General features: G+C 40.8%; 1 protein-coding gene across 3 annotated transcripts in view; it reads right to left on the bottom strand.

Moving 5' to 3' along the window:
- Window positions 1-12,473, bottom strand: part of LOC126241194 (rhodanese domain-containing protein CG4456-like) — a 61,974-nt gene that overhangs the window by 38,013 nt on the left and 11,488 nt on the right. For all 3 annotated transcript variants that reach the window (XM_049947987.1, XM_049947988.1, XM_049947986.1), the window contains exon 2: window positions 5,092-5,275. In XM_049947987.1, coding sequence (XP_049803944.1) covers window positions 5,092-5,239 — 148 coding nt within the window. In that variant the 5' untranslated portion in view covers window positions 5,240-5,275. The remainder of the gene's footprint in view (window positions 1-5,091; window positions 5,276-12,473) is intronic.

Here is a 12,473-nt window from a genome sequence, read left to right as displayed (position 1 = left end):
ACTCAATGTTGAAAGGCATATTTAATGGGACTATGGTGATAGCACATACAAATAGTAACCGAGTTTGCACATTATTTGCACAGCACATTGCTAGCCCTGCTGGTAACATAAAGACTTAATGAAATGTAATGGACCTGAATGAGGCAAGAATATTAGTTGGTACTAATCTATGGAACCATTGGAGGAAGGTACAAAGCAAACAGGTTTTGCATCTAGTAGATGAAGTGGCGCGAATAAATTCACACAGACAACATGGAAAGGGCATCTTTCAAAACCGACCAGTCTTCCATTCCTAAGAATTTAAGTGCAAATGCTTTCTAGGGGACCCACTGCAATCGCTGTTGATGATTAAGATGCCAGATACCGTACCACCGGGACTACAGCTCAGGAGGTGTCTACACGGGGAGCAAGGGCTGTGTGGCGTGGACTAGGCGGTTTTTTAGGTTAGACAGTCTTGGGGAAGATCAAAAAGGGCTCCAGTCTCAAAGGGTTCAGGGCAAAGAAACAACAAGAATCGAACAAGCAACAGTCGGTATTGTAGTTGTAAATTGTCGTAGCTGTGTTGGAAAAGTACCAGAGCTTCAAGTGCTGATAGAAAGCACTGAAGCTGAAATCGTTATAGGAACAGAAAGCTGGCTAAAGCCAGAGATAAATTCTGCTAAAATTTGTACAGAGACACAAACCATGTTCAGAAAGGGTAGATTAAATAAAGTAGGTGGTGGTGTGTTTGTGTCTGTTGGTAGTAGTTTATCTTGTAGTGAAGTTGAAATAGATAGTTCCTGGAATTACTATGGGCAGAGGTTATACTCAACAGCCATACCAAAGTAATAACTGGCTCCTTCTACTGACCCCCAACTCAGATGATATAATAGCTGAACGGTTCAAAGAAAACTTGAATCTACCCTCGACTTGTAGTCGAAAATACATGTTCAAAGCCGGTGGTAGACAGAAAACATCTTCCGAAATTGTACTAAATGCTTTGTCTGAGAATTACTTTGAACAATTAGTTCATGAAACCACATAAATTGTAAATGGTTGCGAAAACACACTTGACCTCTTAGCCACAAATAATCCTGATCTAATAGAGAGTGTCATGATGGATACAGGGATTAGTGAACACAAGGTCATTGTAGTGAGGCTCAAAACCATATCAACCAAAACCACTAAAAATAAATGCAAAATATATTTATTTAAAACAGCAGATAAAAATTCACTTGATGCCTTCCTAAGAGAGAATCTCCATTCCTTCCAAGCTAATTATGTAAGTGTAGACCAGATATGGCTCAAATTCAGAGATACAGTATCGACAGCAATAGATAGATTCACACAGAATAAGTTAATAAGAGACGGGACTGATCCACCATGCCACACAAAACACGTCGGAACACTGTTGCTGAAACAACGAAAAAAGCATGCCAAATTCAGAAGAATGCAAAATCCTCAAGACTGGCTAAGTTTAACGGAAGCTCAAAATTTAGTGCAGACGTCAATGCAAGATGCTTTTAATACTTTCCACAATGAAACATTGTCTCAAAATATGGTAGAAGACCCAAAGAAATTCGGGTCATATGTAAAGTACACCAGTGGCAAAAAACTGTCAATACCATCACTGCGTGATAGCGATGGAAATGTTACCAATGATGGTGCCACTAAAGCGGAGTTACTAAATACAGTTTTCCGTAATTCCTTCACGAAAGAAGACGAAGTAAATATTCCAGAATTCGAAACCAGAACAGCTGTTAGAATGAGTGACATAAAAGTAGATATCTTAGGTGTTGCATAACAGCTCAAATCACTTAAGAAAGACAAGTCTTCTGGTCCACATGGTATACCAGTCAGGTTCCTTTCAGAGTATGCAGACACAATAGTGCCTTTCTTAGCAACCATATACAACTGCTCACTTGACGAAAGGTCTGTTCCTAAAGACTGGAAAGTAGCACAGGTCACACCAATATTCAAGAAAGGAAATAGGAGTAACCCACTGAATTACAGACCCATATCACTGACCTCAATTTGCAGTAGGATTTTGGAGCATATACTGTACTCGAACATTATGAATCACCTTGAAGAAAATGACTCATTGATACATAACCAACACGGATTCAGAAAATTTCGTTCTTGTGCAACACAGCTAGCTCTTTATTCCCATGAAGCAAAGAGTGCTGTCGACAAGGGATCTCAAATCAATTCCATATTCCTAGATTTCCAGTTCCTCACAAGTGACTATTAATCAAATTGCGATGCATATGGAATATTGTCTCAGTTGTGCGACTGGATTCATGATTTCCTCTCAGAGAGGTCACAGTTTGTGGTGATAGAGGGTAAATCATCGAGTAGAACAGAAGTAATATCTGGTATTCCGCAAGGTAGTGTCATAGGCCCTCTGCTGTTCCTGACATACATAAATGATCTAGGCGATAATCTGAGCAGCCCCCTTAGATTGTTTGCAGATGACACTAATTTACCGTCTAGTAAAATCATCAGACAATCAATTCCAATTACAAAATAATCTAGAGAGAATTTCTGTATGGTGTGAAAAATGGCAATTGGCACTAAACAAAGAAAAGTGCAAGGTCATCTACATGGGTACCAAAAGAAATCCGATAAATTTTGGGTATACAATAAATCGCACAAATCTAAGGGCTTTCAATTCAACCAAATACCTAGGAATTACAATGACAAGCAACTTAAACTGAAAAGACCACATAGATAATACTGTGGGGAAGGCGAAACAAAGACTGCGCTTTGTTGGCAGAACACTTAGAAGATGCGACAAACCCACTAAAGAGACAGCCTACATTACACTTGTCCGTCTTCTGCTGGAATATTGCTGCACAGTGTGGGATCCTTACCAGGTAGGATTGACGGAGGACATCAAAAAAGTGCAAAGAAGGGCAGCTCATTTCGTGTTATCGCGCAATAGGGGTGAGAGTGTCACTGATATGATAAGCGAGTTGGGGTGGCAGTCACTGAAACAAAGGCAGTTTTCTTTGCAGCGAGATCTATTTATAAAATTTCAATCACCAATTTTCTCATCTGAATGCAAAAATTTTTTTGTTGACACCCACCTACATATGGAGAAATGATCATCATAATAAAATAAGAGAAATCAGAGCTCAAACGGAAAGATTTAGGTGTTCCTTTTTCCCACACGCCATTCGAGAGTGGAATGGTAGAGAAGTAGTATGAAAATGGTTCAACGAACAGGCACTTAAGTGTGAATTGCAGAGTAACCATGTAGATGTAGATGTAGATTTACCAAATAAAAAACATATTCCTCAACCAAGGATCGAACCATCGACCTCCTGCTTGCTAACCCAAAACTCTGGCCATTGCACTAGTTGTAAAGCACACCTAATATGTACTGACAGAGGTAGTTACCATACATGTGGTTACAGTGTTGACAGATTGCCACTCTTTAACATCCTTTTTCTGCTGGATGTACTCGCTGTACGAAATTTTGTGACAGACATTTTTTTATTGCTGGCATGTCAGGAGTCGCTCTGATCATGGATGATGCTGTTGTGTAGAGAGGAGTTTCAATGCTGGAGGACTGTGGTGAAATGCAGGAAGTAGCAACTGCAGGGAGTAGCAACTGACCCTCAGCATAAACAAATATAATGTACTGGGTGCACATATACATAAACACCCAATACGTTATGACCACACAACTGCAAAACAACCACTGGAAGTATTACTTTCATAAAATATCTAGGAGTTCAGATGTGGAGTGATTTGGAATGGAACAACCACATAAAATTGATCAAAGGTATGGCAGATGCTAGACTAAGATTCATTGGAAGAATTCTCAGGAAGTCCATCAACAAAGAAAGTAGCTCGAATGTTGCTCATCAGCCTGGAATTTGCAGTAGATAGGATTGATAGAGGAAATGCAGAAGATCCAAAGAAGAGCATCACATTTGATTACAGGTACTATTAGTAAACATGAAAGAAACACAGAGGTGTTCAGTCAATCCCAGTGCAGACACTGTAAGAGAGGCATTCTATGTCAGGATGTGGTTTAATGTTACGATTCAGAGAGAGTATGTTCTGGGACAAGTCAACCAATATATTGCTTCCCTTTAGATATATCTCCTGAAAAGGCCGTAAGCACCAAATCAGAGAGATTTGAGCACGCACGCATGCTTTCTATGAACTATTCGTGACTGGAACAGGAAAAGTGGACAATGATACTGGTACAAAACATACCCTCCACCACACACCATCAGTGGCTTGCTGAGTGTAGATGTACACATAGTTGTAGAGCACTGTTTGGTGTGGTATGATCCACACTCCGTGTAAGCCACAGAAAGCGGCTGGGAGTCCATGTCTGGATAAGATTCAGAAATATTTTGTACAGCCTCCTCGAGGCAATTAGAGCACAAACATGCAGAGCTAATCCACTGGCTGCAAGTCCAAATGGCAAAAGTTCATAACCATAAGCAGTCATGTGTACTGATTGGTAAGGTCATTAAAAATGCAGACCAAACTGATAATCACCTGTCAGTCGTTTCCAAATGTAACAGATAATTCTCCATTTCTTCATACCACTGAGATAGTGCACCTATATACAGGAGTATGGTGGTTCAGTTCCACCCTCTAGCCATTTAGATTTAGGTCTCAAGTAGGTTTCCTGAATTTTTTAAAGGAAATTCTGGGATGCTTCTTAAAAATGACATGGTAAATTTCCTTCCCCAAAACAAATTTGTTCTCTGTCTCCAGTGACATTATTGATGGGATGTTAAACCTTAATCTTCCTTTTATTTCTTCATTAGAATCCCAAGTTCACAATTATTATGAAACTACAAGTAGGATTGATTTTCATACAATATCCTATATAAGCCAAAAATAATGAAAAATGAAAAGGTCATGCTGGTATACCCATCAGACACTTATCAGAAGAAAATTCATGATTTAGCACAGCAAAATTACATCAGTCTTTGTACATGCATTTTTGATTTCCACTGATTTATCAGTAATAGTTACATTTACCATAAAAAGCCAAAAAGAGAAAAATAGGAGAATACTTTATCAACAGACCAAAATATTCAACAAGTTGAAAGGATATAATTAATGTGAATGAATTCTTACGAGGAAGGTTAACACTCTCAGGAAGTTCACCAGCTTCTTTTAGCTCTTGGGGTTCTCGAACATCGATCAAATAAATTTGTTTCGCTTTTGTAAGTTTTACAATATCATCATATGAAAGATGGTGATCTGGACCGATTTCTGTGGGCATTTTGAGATCTTGACTGTCCTCCTGGATGTGAACTTCCTGAAATGAAAATATTACCATTAATACCTTATTATTGTCACGGGCAGTAAAAATATGTTTCTTACTACCTTCTTTTTGCTGTAATGACTAAAAGATTCTTTACTCTTTTCTCCAACACTTTCTTTCACAGTATTAGCTTTCATCTGAGATTTTTTAAAATCAATTATATTCAATACGGAGAGACCGTTCACATGTGTATCTATAGTACTCATGTTTGCTATATAAATGTTTTATTTCTAAGAGTTCTTTATAATCAACAGCTGAAAAGTAGTCATGTGTCAGACCTTTTATTCCATATTATTCATCTGCTGAAATCAAGGTTGGAATATCAGCAATATTAGGGAAAGGATAGATTGCTCTCATTGTAAAGATGACCCGCTGAGTTGCAGACAGAATTCTGGCTGGAGCTGTTGGTGGCAGTGGTCATGTGTGCCTGAGATATTCTTGCATGTTTGGATATGTGTGTGTGTGTGTGTGTGTGTGTGTGTGTGTGTGTGTGTGTGTGTGTTTTTCTTTGCTGAAGAAGGCTTTGGACGAACTCACTCTCATGCATGTATGTTATTCACAATACCACACTAGTTTTATAATTCTTCAAGCTCATTGAATTTTTCGCGCAGTATTTACAACATGTATTTATAAATATGGTTGTTTCTTTGTTTAATAATCATTGTATAATAATAATAATAATAATAATAACTGTGTATGGAATTACATGTGCAATGTTTAAGATAAATACTTCAAAACATGACAGTTCATGTGTGATATATATGGTTGTTCAATAACTGTTACAAAGCAGTTAAGCTTTTTATCTTGTAATATAACAAACAAAGTTAAAAAAGCCCTTGGGCAAATTTCACAACTGGTGTTCTTTATGTCCTGACGTCGTGTAGAGTTCATTCCATATGGTACTACTATGTTCATTCAGCTACAATAGGTTCCATAGTTCCACCTAAATCAAGGGTTCAGAAGTACTTATAATCAGTTATCATCACCCCTTTGCTTTCACTGGAGCATTTCTGACACTTTATTAACAGTATGTGCATTATGCATTGCAATATACGCAGGGTCTTCAAAAAGTAAGTTACACATGATGTCCTATACTATGACCATTTCAAAACAAGAATGGCTCAGTGTCAGAAGAGAGTATATGTTCTAGATTCCCTGCAGACACAGTTCTGCTGTGGTAATGATAACAGGCGCATCACCATGTGCAACTGAAATAGCATGGCAACTGGGAATGTAGTTCAAAGTTCAGTACATGGGGCAGTACGATTTCTGTTTGCAAAAGGTCCAGATTACACAAAATTTCACCATGAAATTCTGGCAGTGTATGGACGAAATGCAATGTTGCATTCAGCTGGAATGAAATTTTGCCAACAATTGACAAACACACAGAAGTGGCTGATGCTAATCGGGAAGTCCAGATCTTGCACTATGTGATTTCCATCTTTTTGGTAAGCTGAAATAACACCTGGGAAAGATATTATCAAGTAATGAGCAGTTCTCAAATGGTTCTATGACAAAGGTGCGGATTTCTGCCATTGAGGAAATGAACAATTGGTAAAATGCTATGACTGTTGACACAGAAAGGAAGTGCCTATGTTGAACAATAGTGTCATGTGCCTATATCATTCTAAGGTGTTATGCAGCATACAATAAAAGTTACTTGGCCTGCCATAATAATGTGTAACATACTTTTAAAGTTCTCATACATCTAGCTGCTAGTTTATTTTGCTCTAGTACTAATCCAGTGTGCACTGTCACGTCATCTTCAATAATGGTAAATTTCGTAGTGTACATTAATATTTGTGAAAACTGTTAAAATTTGTTTGTATTTAAATAACTATTTGCGCAGTCTGTCCAAAATTGTTAGGATAAAAATTATGCAGATAGTAGAGGATGCCTAGTTATATTCTTTGAGATTAAGAACTTATAATCTAGAAAGAATATTGTTTTTTATTGACATAATCAACTTGTTCCTTCCAGCAACATCTTAATCTCATTGCAATGGTTCAAAGTGAGTGTTGCTAGTCTCAATGCATTCACTATAATGGTGCAAAATATTTTGCTACACTCTCCAAACCTTGCTGTTGTCTATTGTACAAGGAGACAGTCATCTAGATCCTATTAACCAGCTTATCTTCGTTTTTTACTGGGGCTTCATAAAACAACACTGTGCAACCACATATGGAAAAAAAATCCATGAAAGGAAGATCTGGTAATCTTGCACCATTCAAATAAGCTGGTAGCTCATAAGATCATAAAGTAAATCTACTATTGCACGTGCTAAACCTGGGGTTTCATTTCATAACTGATGGGGGAGGAGGTTGGGGAAAAGTTACAGCCTCTTAAAAAAATCTCTGGATGGTAGCACCCAGTAAAATACCTTGCCTAGTTTTACAGGTGCAGCTGTATCAACAGTCTTGTAGTGGGAGAGGACTGTGACTTCCAACAGCAGAGTGTGCCAAAGAAACTCATCGAGCAATGTCTGTACTCCATGTTAGGGATGACTATCAAAGGCCCTGTCTCCCCCCCCCCTCCCCCCACCGCCAAATGGATGGACATAAGTTATCCCAACAAACACTTCTTTTAGCTCACGGAATGGATCACACAACATAATAGAGATTAACCCTGGGTGGGCAAACCCCCACTGAACTAGGTTGGGCGTTCAGATTCTGGGGGACTCATCACAAAGTTCATAAGAGAAGAGTCAGAGGCCCCAAGAATCTCAAAAAAGATTAAGGTTAAAAGGATCAGGTCTACTGGCTGTCATTAGGTCTAAAATGTTTCTATCATTAGTGGGTTCCTGAACTACATGTTCTCAGTAGTTTTCACTTAGCTATCAACAATTTATGAAAAGATAGACTGCTCCTTACCACAAAGACGACACATTAAGTTGCAGACAGATATACACTCCTGGAAATGGAAAAAAGAACACATTGACACCGGTGTGTCAGACCCACCATACTTGCTCCGGACACTGCGAGAGGGCTGTACAAGCAATGATCACACGCACGGCACAGCGGACACACCAGGAACCGCGGTGTTGGCCGTCGAATGGCGCTAGCTGCGCAGCATTTGTGCACCGCCGCCATCAGTGTCAGCCAGTTTGCCGTGGCATACGGAGCTCCATCGCAGTCTTTAACACTGGTAGCATGCCGCGACAGCGTGGACGTGAACCGTATGTGCAGTTGACGGACTTTGAGCGAGGGCGTATAGTGGGCATGCGGGAGGCCGGGTGGATGTACCGCCGAATTGCTCAACACGTGGGGCGTGAGGTCTCCACAGTACATCGATGTTGTCGCCAGTGGTCGGCGGAAGGTGCACGTGCCCGTCGACCTGGGACCGGACCGCAGCGACGCACGGATGCATGCCAAGACCGTAGGATCCTACGCAGTGCCGTAGGGGACCGCACCGCCACTTCCCAGCAAATTAGGGACACTGTTGCTCCTGGGGTATCGGCGAGGACCATTCGCAACCGTCTCCATGAAGCTGGGCTACGGTCCCGCACACCGTTAGGCCGTCTTCCGCTCACGCCCCAACATCGTGCAGCCCGCCCCAGCCAGTGGTGTCGCGACAGGCGTGAATGGAGGGACGAATGGAGACGTGTCGTCTTCAGCTATGAGAGTCGCTTCTGCCTTGGTGCCATGGGACTGGATGAAGCGTCGTCTCATGCGGTCTGCACGTCCAGCACGAACGCTGGTCCAACTGAGGCCCCAGGTGGAAATGGCATGGCAAGCCGTTCCACAGGACTACATCCAGCATCTCTACAATCGTCTCCATGGGAGAATAGCAGCCTGCATTGCTGCGAAAGGTGGATATACACTGTACTAGTGCCGACATTGTGCATGCTCTGTTGCCTGTGTCTATGTGCCTGTGGTTCTGTCAGTGTGATCATGTGATGTATCTGACCCCAGGAATGTGTCAATAAAGTTTCCCCTTCCTGGGACAATGAATTCACGGTGTTCTTATTTCAATTTCCAGGAGTGTAGTTAAAAGACACTTACACATAAGCTTTCAGCCACGGCCTTCGTCAGATAAAGAAAACACAAACCATTCATTCACATAAGCAAGCACACCTCATGCCAACATGACTGCCAACTCCGGCAGCTTAGGCCAGAAAGCAACTATCACAGTGGATGGAAGCAGCAATCCAGAGGGACAAGGAAGGGGAAGGGATAGCAGTGTATGGGTGGGGGTGGGGGTGGGGGGTGGGGGGGAGACGTGCTGTCTGGCAAAGAGTGCAGGGTCTAGCATGCCAATAGGCACAGCATCAGGAGGAAAATGAAGTGACAAGCAAGAAAAGGATGTCTTGTCATGCTCACAAGTTACAAAACTGTTGTTATCCCATTTGATTGAAGGATAGTTAAAGTCTCCTCCAATGATGACAGTATGATTGTGGAACTTCATCCTGGAGAACTGAAGTTTTCTCCAAAATTTTCAGTTACTTTTGGGATGAGTCTCATGGTCAACAGAAAATCACAAGTTTATGACCAGCATTGGTGCTGAGTCTTCCACAAACTCTTCTATGCATCTTCAACTTCTAGCTTAGTGGATTTCTTGCCTACTGTGACAAATACAGCACCTCCATTTCCTGTTAGCCTATTCTTTCTTTATACACTTAAATGTACTCCAAACGTTTCACTGCTGTCAGTTTTGGATTTTAGCCATTTTTCTGTATCTAGTATTACATGAGCTCCACTGCTCTTTTGGGATCCTTTAGACCCTGTCACCCTGCAGAGATAGCTCTGGCAGTTTGTCACTAGGATTTTAATCATTTCATCTGTGGAGGCATCTTCTTTTGGTCTTGCATGAATATTTCTGGGTCTCTTTGATGAGTAGTGCACCCCTGACACATTTAGGAGGGCCCTACAATTCCCAAGCCTATGGTGTAAGCCCACGAAATCACAGCCTAGCTTGTCACAGAACCTGCAAAGTCTCCAATTCAAGCCTTCTACCTGGCTCAGAACCAGCGCTATGGACAATGCTTTAGACTGTGAGTTTTGTTGAATCTTCGAGAGCAAGGCTGCTTTTCTCAACCCGCTGTGCCAATCAATGAAATGATACGCAGGTGACGGGCATCATTCATTCCCTCGTGTGCCCCAATCTACCATTGATTGTCGAACCAGCCTCTTCAATATGTTGAATAAGGCCTCCAGGCATGCACACAGTGTGTGCAAGGTGATCCTTCCCATCCCTTGCTGCCATTTCCCCTAAGAGGTACCTTTATGTGCCACATGTTTGAATTGCAGACCCTGTCCCACCAATCAAAACTTGCTTCCCCTGACAGGCCACAGCAGGCTTCTGAACAAGTGAAATATGTTTCATTGGCTCAGATTCAATTGCAGTAGAGCACAGCACCTCAATTTTGTTTGGGGGGGGGGGGGGGTTGATTTAATACCTCAAGTTCTCCTTAGTGCCTACCTCCCCTGTACAGGGATCCTTGACCTATCATTGACACACTACTCACAGTCAACTGGATGAATAATGACAGATATTGTACATTCTACATTCTTCCTCAGAGGAGAGAATGCTTGAGAGGACAGTACTTGAGGTACCTTTGGTATATCTGGTACAAAACGCCCAGCACACACACACACACATACACACACACACACACACACACACACACACACACACACAGCTACTTCCAATCACGCAGTAGCAGTCAGACTGATTTCCAGCTGCTTACCAACAGCAGCTAACTCATACCGTGCCTGAGTGCCTGACAAAGAATTCAAAATGGGGCTGCATTCTGATTGGTGCAATGTTTATCTGAACATTAAATAATACACTTTAAATTAGCCTTGCTTGTATTACATTAATTTCAGGTACTGTTACACTACAGCAATTGCAAGTTCCCTTTAAGATGTGAAGTGGCAACACCCAGAAAATAATTTGTATAAATAATGATAGAGAAACTTGTGATAAAAATACAGTGAAGCGCCTATTTTACATTTTTGTGTGGTCCAAACTTAAAAAACGCAAAACTGAGGAAAATGTAGAATCATGGAAACTGTTAAAAACCTCCAAAATATGAGCAAAAACATATGTAGTTGGCATAAATGATTAAAAATTGCAATCCTCTCCAATACTTTGTATAAAATCTGTCTAACAGAAGAAAATTAAATGTGCAATACAATGTTTATACAATAATTTGTGGTAATGAATTTCATCTGTTCTTAGGAAAACACAGATGTGTAACAGCAAGTAAAAACTTCTAAAAAAATTGAAATTGGTATCCCAGTACAAGATAATCGAGCTGTTTTCCGACGTGCTACGACCACAAATTATATGTTCAACCGCTTAATGACATACTTTGTCACCACTGCGGTTATTGTTTAATGCTTTTCTTATGAGCCATACTTCATACGCTCACCACTTTTAAAGTGTTATTTTTAGGCTTGATGAGAGGAACAGAGACTTGAAAAAATGAATTTACTTCCCCAATAAATGTTACAAGCTTATTAGAAGTCAGTGCAGTGACTTTCTGTACATTGTGTAAAATGTAAATTTGAAAGAAGGCTCAGATGCTACAGTTTCACTTCATGTCCTCTATCACTGCTGCCAGTCTTTATGATCTACAGTGTGTGGTGTGTGCAGTGGAAAATATATACACGAATAGTGTATGTAGTTGTTGCAACTGTATCATGTCAATTTGAACAGGAAAGTCTTTAAAATCTGCTATTGCAAAACCCTTGTTCTATTTCTGGGTGAAATCTCTGTCATAGCACATCATCTGCACAAAAAGTATATTTTCAGCACTTCACAAAATGCTTTCATCCCTACCAGCACTCCCATCGCTCCCCCTCTCCACACATCCAGTAGGTGAGATCATTTTAGATATGTGTTAGTGTGGTGTGGTGGCTGTACTGGCTGCTGGGTGACTTAACAATCTGCCAGCCAATAAGAGTTCACTAGCCAGAAATGGGCAATGTTTCTTCTATTATGACTGAGACTCAGTGTTTTTATTTAAAAGGCTGACAACTGGTATTGTTGTTGAATACAGAACATAAGAAATACATGCAAAAAATGAGACTGAGTTATAAGTTGGACAAGAAAAGATGCCGGCTGGGCCCCTTCCTCACGCATTAGCTCAGTCCAGAACACTTTGCGCTGACTGTCTTGTTTTTCCGTTACCACTGCAACCTAGCAGTACTTGTATCATAACTGCTGGGTGAAGCTAAATGTTGCAAGT

This window comes from Schistocerca nitens, chromosome 1 (genome assembly GCF_023898315.1).
Source record: "Schistocerca nitens isolate TAMUIC-IGC-003100 chromosome 1, iqSchNite1.1, whole genome shotgun sequence".
Lineage (NCBI taxonomy): Eukaryota > Metazoa > Arthropoda > Insecta > Orthoptera > Acrididae > Schistocerca > Schistocerca nitens.
Note: the sequence above shows the minus strand (reverse complement) of the source record. Positions and strands in the feature narration are given on the sequence as shown.